The sequence below is a fragment of the Xenopus laevis genome, chromosome 6L (assembly GCF_017654675.1).
Source record: "Xenopus laevis strain J_2021 chromosome 6L, Xenopus_laevis_v10.1, whole genome shotgun sequence".
In the NCBI taxonomy this organism is placed as follows: domain Eukaryota; kingdom Metazoa; phylum Chordata; class Amphibia; order Anura; family Pipidae; genus Xenopus; species Xenopus laevis.
Genome location: NC_054381.1, coordinates 133,365,993 through 133,378,651, shown reverse-complemented (window position 1 = coordinate 133,378,651; position 12,659 = coordinate 133,365,993). Strand labels below are relative to the sequence as shown.

The 12,659-nt window shown below is 38.3% G+C and overlaps 1 protein-coding gene across 1 annotated transcript in view; it reads left to right on the top strand.

The window, feature by feature from the left end:
* Positions 1–12,659, top strand: part of LOC108719310 (protein CROWDED NUCLEI 3) — a 44,983-nt gene that overhangs the window by 139 nt on the left and 32,185 nt on the right. The window contains exons 2-5 of the mRNA XM_018268093.2: positions 5,992–6,055; positions 7,710–7,799; positions 9,755–9,833; positions 11,428–11,542. Coding sequence (XP_018123582.1) covers positions 5,992–6,055; positions 7,710–7,799; positions 9,755–9,833; positions 11,428–11,542 — 348 coding nt within the window. The remainder of the gene's footprint in view (positions 1–5,991; positions 6,056–7,709; positions 7,800–9,754; positions 9,834–11,427; positions 11,543–12,659) is intronic.

Sequence of the window (12,659 nt, the reverse complement as noted above, 5' to 3'; positions counted from 1 at the left end):
GTGAGTGGGACAGTTCATTATGGAGGGAGCTCGGCTGATTTTCAACAACTTATTGGCGCGATCTTTTATCTGCTGCTGTGATCCCTCCGCCTCACTGCTATGCACTACTTTGCCTGTCTGATGGTCAAATGTGACGTAATTTGAGAGCAGCAGGGCTGTCCAGATTCTTATTATTTTAATTGATGAAATTAGTGTTTATATTAGTTCTGCCAACACTGTTCAACTACAATATCAGCAGCAGGAAGGAATTGCTTGGAGTAAATCCTATATACATTTCAGTTAGAAATCATGTTGTTTTCTGGTCATTTTGTCCTGTAAAGTGGTTTGATTTGATTTTTACACCCTTTGTGCTTGTGTAGTCAAATGATGGTTCTGGAAAGAATATCTGTGTAGATGAACAGCACCTCTCACCCTTTCCACGATGCTTCCTGCCTACATTCCTGTCTACATTGGACTGGAAAGAATATGCCACTCTGTTTTCCATAAGCATTATTAGCCTTATAACTGGGAATATAATAATATGGGGGCTGCATTTCATGCTATGGCTCAGTACATTTCCCTTAGGGCTCTTACACACCGGCATATTTTGCTGCACTCCCCTGCGTTCCGCTTTCTTCCGTTCAGCCACGGGAGCACAGGACTCGGAGTAAACACACTCAGTTATTGTCAAGGGGGCTCTACTCACACAGACGCATGTAAGTGCCAAACGCAGGTGGAATGCAACATGCTGCGTCCCACCTGCGTTTGGCGCTTACATGCGTCTATGCGAGTACCGCCCCCTTGACAATAATTGAGTGCGTTTACTCCTGCACTCCCCTGCGGCTGAACGGAAGAAACCGGAACGCAGGGGAGCGCAGCAAAATATGCCGGTGTGCAAGAGCCCTAAGGAAAATGTACTGAGCCATAGCATGTAATGCAGCCCCCATATTATTATATTCCCAGTTATAAGGGTAATAATGCTTATGGAAAACAGAGTGGCATATTCTTTCCAGAACCATCATTTGACTACACTAGCACAAAGGGTGTAAAAATCAAATCAAACCACTTTACAGGACAAAATTACCAGAAAACAACATGATTTCTAACTGAAATGTATATAGGATTTACTCCAAGCAATTCCTTCCTCCTGCTGCTGCTGATATTGTAGTTGAACAGTGTTGGCAGAACTAATCTAAACACTAATTTCATCAATTAAAATAAGGATTAAAATAGGAGTGCCATGACCATATAAAAGCACGAGGCACAAGGTCATGGAACTCCGAGGTTACTTCTAATATCCTCATATGTTCCAACAAGGGGTACTTTATTTATTATAATAGACAAGTTTTAGTAAGTCATGTGACAAAAATTACATCAGTATTCACCGTTTATAACTGATTACATCACTAGTCACCGTTTATATAGTAAATAAAGTACCCCCTCTTGTAAAATATAAGGATATTAAAAGTTGCAGAGGAGTTTCATGACCATATAAAAACACAAGGCTGTAGGCCTAGTGTTTTTATACAGGTCATGGAATGCCGAGGTAACTTCTAATATCCTCATATTTTGCAACAGGGGGTACTTTATTTATTATAATACACAAGTTTCAGTAAGGGCTCTTACACACGGCCGTTCCGACCTGCGCTCCCCTGCGTTCCGTTTGTTGGCGTTCAGCCGCAGGGGAGCGCAGGAATAGACGCAAGTAATGATTTGAAATGGGGCTGTACTCACTCAGGCGCGTGTAGGCGCCGAACGCAGGAAAAATGCAGCATGTTGCGTCTGAACCTGCGTTCGGCGCCTACACGCGCCTGAGTGAGTACAGCCCCATTTCAAATCATTACTTGCGTCTATTCCTGCGCTCCCCTGCGGCTGAACGCCAACAAACGGAACGCAGGGGAGCGCAGGTCGGAACGGCCGTGTGTAAGAGCCCTAAGTCATGTAACAGAAATGACATCAGAACTCACTGTTTATAAGGATATCATTTACAAGATATTCATGGCTTTTGTGTATTATAAGGATATAATTTACAGGATATTCATGGCTTTTGTATATTATAGAGATATAAGGAGAATGCAGAGAAGGCACAAACTTATTGGAAGCAAAGCAATAAAAAATTAGATCTAAATAATCCATGATCTATACATTTAGGCGTCCGTTTACTATAGTTTATAACCCATTGCCCACTATCGCTACGAATATTCTTGTGTTCAGCATTATTTCTGCCGAGTTGCAAGCTTTTTGGTGCTCATTTAAATTAACTGCTTAACCTGCAATGAATCTAGTGGATTTTTTTTTCTTATAGGGGGGCTCCTTTTGCCTAGAAGATGTATTAGAGCTCACTCTATTAAAATCACCAGACATCATGTCTCTCTACATGCAGAATTTGTGTAAAAGGCAGTTATTTTGTTAGATTTTGTTTGTACTGGAATCGGTTAGTTGAGTGAGCTGTAATACATCTGCTAGGAAAGGGACCCCCCCCCATAAGATAGATATATTGGATCTATCTGTCAATGAATATCTGACACCCAACTTCTGAATGAAAACAGAATGAAGAGAAACTGATGCTGAGAGAGGAATATTTAATATAAACTTTATTATTTCAGAAACAGTGCAAACATTTTAATTGGTTGTATATAGAACGTTTCTTACCTCAGTATGAAGAAGCTTATATTAAATTTTCATTATCGTAATAGTTTCCCTTTAAATTTATTTATGGCCAATTAAGTAATATTAGGAATCTCAGGTATAAATTATTTTCACATTGTATTAATTATTCTCAATCAATTCACTAATAATACACTTATAAGTATCATTCCCTCTCCAGTGCAATCACTAATTTTTTACTGCTAATGGTAAAAAAAACTGACTTTACGCCTCTTTTTTTATACAATTTCTGGTTTTGTTTCACAAATGTCACTGTCCGGGTGGCGATAAAAATTGGCAGGCTTTGTGGGATTTTTGGGAAGGCCAGGGCCTAGGGTGGCAGGATTAAAGGGGCAGCATGCCACCCAGCCGCATACACATTGGTTAGCTGTTTGTATCTTTTCAGCCATGTGCGCACAAACCCACCACAATACACTCACCACAATTTGTTGTGCTCACTGGTCTCAAAATTTACGAGCATGCAGTTATATGTCACTGCAGTTTCATCACCATCATCTTGACAAAGAAAATGAAATGTTCTTGCTGTGGTTACTGTATCAGCCAAGATAAACATACATGTCTAGCATTTCACATGTATTACCCTGTAACATCCAGCAGGGAGCATAACTGGCAGCATAACTCTATAGAAAGACTAAAGAGCTTAAAGAAACAGTAATGTCAAAAAATAAAAATGTTTTAAAGTAATACAAATATAATGCAGTGTTGCCCTGCACTGGTAAAACTGCTGTGTTTGCTCCAGAAACACTACTATAGTTCATATAAATCAGCTGCTGTGTCACAATGGGGGCAGCCATTCAAAGGAGAAAAGGCTCAGGCTACACAGCAGATAGCAGATAAGCGCCATAGAACATAATGGTGTTATCTGTTATCCACTATTTAACCTGTGCCATATAGTATTTTTTCTATTTCCACCATTGCTACACAGCAGCTTGTTTATATGAACTATAGTAGTGTTTCTGAATCAAACAGCTCAGTTTTACCAGTGCAGGGCAACACTACATGATATTTTCATTACTTTAAAACACTTTAATTTTTTGGTGTTGCTGTTACTTTAGAGACAGAGAGCTTAAACGGGTCATTCACCTTTGAGTTGACTTTTAGAGGCACATTTATCAAGGGTCGAACTCCGAATTCGTGTGAGTTTTTTAAAACTCCCATAAACTCAAAATTCGACCAATCGAAATTCATTAAAAAAATCTAATTTTCTCAGCTCAGATTAATTGAATTGACCCGAAAACTCAATCGAATTTGGTTAGAATTAGAAAAACTTGAATCGAATTTAAAAAACGAATTTTGAGGGGTTTTTTTACGAAAAAACTTGAATGTCAGGAAGGCAGCAAACATCACCCTTGACCTCTCCCATTGACTTATATAGCAATTTGGCATGTTTAAGGTGGCGAATAGTCGAATTTGAGTTCTTAAAGGGCCAAAGTATGATAAATCTCGAAATTCGAATTTGAATTGAAACTCGAATCGAGTTTGGATAATTCACAATTCAAATTTGAGAGTTTTGATTAAAAAAAAAATTAAAATTTGAATTTGAATTTTCACTTCAAACCTAAATAAATATGCCATTTAGTATGATGTAGGGATTGATATTCTGAGACAATTTGCAGTTGGCTTTGATTTTTTTATTGCAGTTATTGAGTTATCTAACTTTTTATTCAGCAGCTCTCCAGTTTGCAATGCAGTCTGCTAATAATACCACTGAAAGGAGAGCACTCAGACAAGCAGAATAAGGGGCATATTTATCAAGGGTCGAATTTTGAATTGAAAAAACTTTGAATTCAAAGTTTTTTTTAGATCAAATAGGTCCATATTCGACCAAATTTGAATTGTACTAATCGAAGGAATAGCGCATTCGAACTAATTTGATTTCCCAAAAAAAAGTTAGATTTTTCAAAGTCCACCAATTGACTCCAAATAGGTTTTATGAGGTCCCCCATAGGCTAAAACAGCAAATTTTTAAAGAGACAGTACATGATCAATTTTGATATTTGAATTTTCAAAAAAAATTTTTTTTCAAATTCAAATCAAATTTGGACTATTCTCTAGTCGAAGTACACAAAAAATAGCTTGAAATTAGATTTTTTTTTTTCACCTCAACCTTTGATAAATCTTCCCCAAAGTATAGGTGCTCCAGTGGGTGATTCTGGAAGCCAGAAAGTATCCAGAAAATGTCCTTGTGTTAAACAAAGTTCTTAAATGTCCATAAAGAGTTCATGTGTTGAAATAATACATAATGTCCATGTATCTGTTAAAAAAGAACCAATTAACATTTAAGGGCAAAAAGATGCAACAGTACTGCACAACAAATGCCTACCTAATATTCCCTAGGACATGTTTGAAAAAAATGTTTTCTCTCGGGTTAGTAGTATATTCGAGGCGGGTGGTACGTCTTTAAAAGGATTGATGCCAGGGGCGTAACTATAGAGGAAGCAGACCCTGCAGCTGCAGGGGGGCCCATAAGGTATATGGGGCCCCATGAGGCCCTAATTAATTAGTAATTTGAACATATATTGGTAAAACAGGGCAATCTCTGGATATGTTGAGGGTCCTAAAATGTATTTGCTGTGGGGCCCAGTAACATCTAGTTACACCACTGATTGATGCACTTGGGGTATGAACTGCTGGGATATACAAGTTTTTTGTTGCAATGCATTCTGGTTGCTAGGGTCCAAATTAACCTAGAAACTTAGCGCTAATTTGAAGAAGAGGCTGGAATATGAATAGGAGATGAAGTAAATAGAATGATGACTAATATATGTGTAGCCTTATAGAGCATTTGTTTTTAGAAAGGGTCAGTGACCCTTATTTGAAAGCTGGAAAGTTAGGAAGAGCAAGGCAAATAATTCAAAGGCAAAAAAAAAAAAAACAATGAAGACCGTTTGAACAGTTGCTTAATATTGACCATTCTATAACATACAAAGAGTTAATTTAAAGTTGAACTACCCCTTTAAAGGAGTAGGAAAGTCATTAACCACTTGGTGGTGCCAAATGTTAGGCACCCCCAAGTGATTGTATATTCTTACCTGAAACCCCAGGCTGGTGCTCCTATCAGCAAAAAACTGCACCGGCCTGAGAGCGATCTTTCTTCAAATTTCCCAGGGCAGAAACATGCGCAGTAGAACAAAATAGGCGACTTTTTAGTTAAAATTCGGTTTTTCACTCTACTGCGCATGCGCAGCCGCAAGAAGCATGAAGAAGCCGGAAGAGGATTGAGTGTGTAAGGGCCAGTAATTGTGTTTTTTCTATTTCTATTTTTGTTTTGTTTTTTGCCTATTGGTAGTGCAGGTGTAATTTAAGGCAGTTTTACATGTATTTTATTTTTTGCTGGTCTAACAGAAACCCTAAGGGCATCGCTGAAGTCAAAAGCTTTCAAAAGAAATATGAAAACCACAGATTCTATGTGAGTATAACACTACATTTCCTAACAGTTTAACAGTTTTGTATTACTGAGCCCACTGGTACACTAGATTTATTATCATGGGTGCAAAAGTGTACCACTGTAGTCTACGGCAACCAGTCAGCTGTTTAAGTTGTACAGGTATAGGACCTGTTATCCAGAATGCTTGGGACCTGGGGTTTTCCAGATAACAGATCCTTCTGTAATTTGGATCTTCATACCTGAAGTCTACTAGAAAATCATGTAAACATTAAATAAACCCTATAGGATTGTTCTGTCTCCAATAAGTGAAAAAAAAGTTCCTGGGGTTGCTGGTAATTTACTCCTTAGCTCCAAAATCCCGCTCGCCTCTGGGTTCCAACACAAAATACAGCACAACAAATGGGGGGACAGTGCTCACACAACAGCTCAAGAGCCCATGGAATATACTGTAGTACTTCTTATAAGGAGTCAAGTCAAGTGATTTTATTGTAATTTCAGCCGTATACAGTAAATACGGTACATAGTAGTACATCCTTTGTGGTAATACTAAAACTAGAATAAGTATGTGCCCTAAAAACTTTCCCAGTAACAACATTTGTACACCATGCAAGTATAATCTGCTTTTTAAAGGTGATAGGAGCAAGTGCTGGTTCTTTAAAGGAGAACTAAACTCTAAAAATTAACATGGCTAAAAATGCCATATTTTATATACTGAACTTATTGCATCAGCCTCAATTTCAGCTTGTCAATAGCAGCAATGATCCAGGACTTCAAACTTGTCACAGGGGGTCACCATCTTGGAAAGTGTCTGTGACACTCACATGCTCAGTGGGCTCTGCGCAGCTGTTGAGAAGCTAAGCTTAGGGGTCGTCACTAATTATCAAGCAGAAAATTCCCTATTTCAGAGACACAGCACAACCAGAAAAAGATATTCATTATGGTATTTATTAATAAATAGTTAAAATGGTGCTGGAAGGATGAGGTACTAGAGGGGCTATAATGTTTTTTTAACTTAAAACTTTAGTGTTACTGGTCCTTTAAGTAATATCAAAACAGGCCCGGACTGGCAATCTGTGGGTTCTGGCAAATGCCAGAGCGGCTGCTATAAGGTGCCATAGAAAGTCAGTATTTAGTGGGCTGGTGGGGGCTGTTTGGGCCTCTATGTGAGCTGATTGGGCCTCTGTGTACCTGAAATGCCAGGGCCTATTTTAATTCTTAGTCCGTACCTCAAAATGCTGTTCATTCAAACTCCTGTTTATAGAGCAAGCAGTATAAATGTAGGGTGGCTGCCTGAAAAGAGGTAGTTGAATTTACCCTTTTTTATATATGGAGTTGGGACATCATTGCCTTCTGTGAAAAGTTAGCAAAAATATATATATATATATTTTTTTTGTTGTAATTTTTTTTTTGCTCTGCAAATAAATTTACCTTCCAACAACTGCTAGCTCCTGATCTTTGATGAATGCAGAAGATTTCAACATTCTCCCCCTGCTTCTCTCCCCTGGTTAGGACAATTTTTCAGGACAAAGCTAAACAGGACTAGGGAATCAGTGACACGTGGAAAAAAACAGGTGGTTCCGAGAAACACTGATTTTATCATCTATCAACGGTAGTTTATACTTCTTCGCAGCATTGTGTATTATTATTAGTATTATTCTTCTTTTTTTTTTTTTAGAAACATGGAACTGTTTCCATTCATTGAAGCAGAATATATAAAGAACCTTCAGAAACAAGTCTATCTTCTGGATCTAGAGACATCTTTTCTATATCCTTACTAATAAATGTACTTTTTCTTTACCCAAAATGCTACACAGGCTTTATTGCTATTACCCCCCTCATGAATGATTATTTATTAACAAATCAACAGAGGCCTAAAACTATTCTCATTTCCTTTCATAGCTTTAAATTGGTAGCCCAGATATCGAATTGGATAAAACATCCACAAGCTTTCAGGCTACAGCTGACCAAACACAAAGGCAAAAATGCATCTTGCTGGCAGATTGCAGGAGAATTACTTCCCAAGTGGGAGCTGAAGTGCCTATTTCCTTGTCCGAGCACTCATTTGGGGGTTTGCATGCTGATCCTCTCTATACCTGCTGGTAGACAACCTGCATGTCTGAACTTCCAAGGAAAATAGCATTGTTCTCCACCACTGCCTGTTGGTGTGATGTGGGGCAGATGGTTTTACTGGCTGGGCAGACTAATGAATGGCATATGCTATCATTATTTGTAAGCTTAAATATAGCCCTCAATTCTGCAAAGTGAGTTGACCAGTCACAATCTGCTGCCATCACACTACAGCTGACCACAATATATAATATATGTAAATATATATACTGTATAGAAAGAGGGAGTGAAAGAGACTGATTTCATTCTACTCAGCTAAAACCCGAATGCTGATCAAACACTACAGAACTAAATCTGCACATAGATTGTACATTTTACAAGCTTTGGCGATAAAATATAAATTGACCGAGGCGTGTGGCCCTGAATTTATAGCCTGTTTTATAAAATAACAGTTAAGGCTTCTTGTCCTGTAGGAAATCACACATTCTTGATTAGCTAGGAGTAGTCTCAGCCAGGGGTGCTTCGCCAATGAGGCAAGTTGAGGCTGTCGACTCAGGCCTGGTACTTTAAGAGCTAATTTCCAGGGGGGGGGCGCAGCAGCAACTGCTGCTGCCTCAGGTGGCGGAGGGGCCAGGATCCCCCCTGGTCTCAGCCCTACTGCAAAGTAGGATGGCAGGTCATAAAATGTAAGTGCTAAAGAACCCAAAGTTCTTAAAGACCATAACAGCTTTATTCAGAAGAGCACTGATCCTCTTAGTTATTCTCCTTAAAGGAACAAGCAGTGTAAAAATAAAAACTGGGTAAACAGATAGGCTGTGCAAAATAAAAAAAAATTCAATAGTTAGTTAGCAAAAACTGTAATGTATAAAGGCTGGAGTGAGTGGATGTCTAACATAACAGAACACAACTTTCTGCTTTGCCGCTCTCTAACTCTGAGTTAGTCAGCGACTTGAAGGGGGCCGCATAGGACATAACTGTTCAGTGAGTTTGCAATTGATCCTCAGCATTCAGCTCAGATTCAAAAGCAACAGTTATGATCCCCCCTCAAATCACTGATTGGTTACTACCTGGTAACCATTCAGTGGAAACCAAGAGAGCTGGAAAGCAGGAAGTAGTGTTCTGGCTATTATGTTAGACATCCAATCACTCCAGCCTTTATACATTACATTTTTTGGCTAACTAACTATATTAGAAACATTTTTTATTTTGTGCAGCCTATCTATTTACCCAGTTTTTTTTTAAACTGAACTGTTCCTTTAAGGCCTGGGAACATCAGTTAATCACATATAGTCATATGGGTAAAATTGACGTTAAAACCAGTGTTGGAGAAGCATTTTGGGCCTACTGGGAACACAAGACTAGTGGGGAGGGAGTGGAGTAGCAGACCTCGGGGGTCCACCAGGATTCTTCTTGGTATCCTGGTGGACCAGTCTGACCCCTGAGAATCATTGTCTTTTTTTGGTGCAAAGTTGTGGAGAATAGTTTATAATTTTTTCAATGCAATTTTTTCCCAAGGATTTGAAAAGTCAAGTACAGCATCTGAAAATAAAACAGTGTTTCAAATGACAATTGTAAGAATAAGTCTATATAATGATTCAGTTCACCTGTGTATATAAGTTAAAATGTTTCACTTTTCTTAACAATATAATTCACAAGAGATCAGGCTAAAAAAGCAACCAGCATTCAACCAAAACTGACTTCTGAGGCTGAAAATATGATAACACAAATGAAAGTAGGTATTTATTTTGTCTGCCACTGTCTGAAAATGGGGCTTTTATTGCCGAAAAAGCATTTGAGTAGCCAAATGGTGAAGATTGCACCAATGCAGAGACCATTAAACAATAATTTTTACTAAAATGATATTTTAGCTGCCAAGAAGTCTCCTTGGTTTACAAGACTTTCAGAAAAAAACATCATATATACAGAGTTCAGGTATGCAGTAGATACAGCGTGTTACATAGTACATAGGATCTTGGTCATTGGATTTAATCTAGGAAGCAATTTATGAGTCAGGTTTGATTAAGTATGGAGGTCTATTAATTCCTATATAGGTCTCAAAGGGCATTGGCAGTCCTGACTTCAGCAAGAGTGAATGTTACTGAGGCGCCCAGTCCAGTTTCCCACCAGGGACTCCAGATTTTATCAAATTATTTGTAACTACCTCTGGTAAGATTAATGAGGGGGATAGCAGAGTTAACTAGGCGAATCCAGGATTCTCTGGTAGGTGACTTAGGGCTCGTCCAGTGTAGTATCACATTTTTTGGCATAGTATAGTAACACTCTGGTCCTCAAGCGCGCCTGGTTTGTTGTGAGGACATCGTCCATTATTCCTAGTAAGCAGAACGAGGGGGACACAATACATGGGGAAACTCAGTGGCCAAAGTTTGGATTATTTGTGCCCAATAGGAGGCTACAGTCGGGCAATCCCATAACATGTGGTAGAAGTTGCCTTGTTGGGTGTTACATTGAGGACAATGGTCGAGGGGGGTTCTCCCTATGCGTTTGAGCTTGACTGGGGTTACATATACGGTAGTTGATTAAATAGTTTGTACTGTATTAGTCTTTCCTGGAATTTTTTAGTTGTACTTTGACACCACCTTCCCTTGCTGAGATGTTTAAACAAACTCCATGTTATAGAAAGAAAGTAGGGGCTAATGCAATTAACTGACCAACAGGCACTGGGCTTCTATCATTTGCACAGAGAGTGTTAAAAGCACATCTTTATGTATGTCTAATGGAAATATTAATAGAAATATCATTATATTATTTTTAACATGTCATTCCTTCTGTAGAGATGTTGTTAATGACTGCCAAAAATACCTCCTTGTCTCCTCCCAGATCCTGCTGTCAATTGATGATGTCCTACAATACTTGGTTTTTCAGCAATGGCAGATGTGATATTATACCCACCCATGCATTTATTTTCCTTTTATATATATGTATATTGCACGCTAAATCAGTTAGACATTTCCAAAAAAAGACCAGCAACTCTGAGTATCTTGTGAAAAGCTATATGTGTATTCAAATAAGCATGAAAAAAGCCAACATGACGTTTCGGTCCACACAGAGAAAGGTCCCCGTGTGGACCGAAACGTCACGTTGGCTTTTTTCATGCTTATTGGAATACACATATAGCTTTTCACAAGATACTCAGAGTTGCTGGTCTTTTTTTGGAAATGTATAACTGATTTATCGTGCAATATACACATATAGCTTTTCACAAGATATTTGGAGTTGCTGGTCTTTTTTTTTAAATATATATATATATATATATATATATATATATATATATATATATATAAACACATTTCTTCCCATCTGTTTAGGAACTGCAGTCTCAGATAAACAACATGGAGGTGGAGCTAAGTATCAAAGAGACAAGAATAAATTCTGTGAAAAGAGAGAAGGAGTCACTTCACAATAACCTTCAAACCTTTTCAGGTAATCAGATTAGATCAGACTGCTGTGTCTCTTGTTGTCTGCTCTGCTCTTTCATAAAAGGGTTTCCAAAGGCTCAATGCTACACAATACACAGACAACTGGCAGAGAAACTCTATCTGCATGATTTAGTGGGCGTGTTATGCAGTGTCGGGAACCCTCAAGAGCTTATTTGTAATGTTTTTTTAAACAAAATGTTTGCTTAATTGTTTCTACCTGTATTGATGAAAAAATTGTAATGTACTTTTCAAGCTTCGATGAGTATTTGCAAATCTGTTCTAAGGTGAAATAGCAGTGATCAGAAAAATTGGTAAAGTAATGTATACAATATATTGTTGAATCTGAACAGATACAGTGTAGAACTTGAGTTACAACTAAATGAATTTAAAGAATTTAAATTTATTGTTTTTCCGCTTGCAGTATCATCTGTTTTGCCAGGTGTCAGATCTTTTCCATAGACAAGAGAATTGCACCATCTGCCATGTTTCCAAGCTACTCTAGTATTCCTTTTCTGCTCCAAAAGCCTTTGTCAGCCTGTAGTGACACAGTTAGAACACACATGTTTGGGATGTGTGTAGTGAACAGGACATAACTCAAAACTATTTAGGGGTGTGATCTGATCAGGTTTTTGTCAGAGGATAACAAAAATTCTGATCCAGAAGACAGGAAAAATCCACTCGGTGGGGTCACAGCCAAAAAAGTAAAATGTTGTTTGACTTAAGGGGGTTGGGAAAACCAGCCATAGACAGTAATGGTTTCCTTTTAATCATCATAAGTCCAATTAAATGAGATCATGTGAAAAAAAAACTTTGTGTAGTTCATATATATTTTTGTACATAGAACAAGGGGCTCTGACAACACCCAGGACCCGAGGGGGTCTAACCGAAACAAACAATAAGGCCTTTCACAAAAGAAGAAAAATGTGTTGTGAAGGATCCTGCATACAATCTCACATTCACAGGATGAGGGATATGGGTGGGTTTAAACACTACTGGAGAGTAATCTGAGCTTTAGCACCTGAGCCCATCCTAGTCGTTGCATTGGCTGTTGACAAAATACATTCTAGCTTCTTTCTACCCCAGCAACATTTTACCCAGATATTGTTTATTCAGCTATTTTA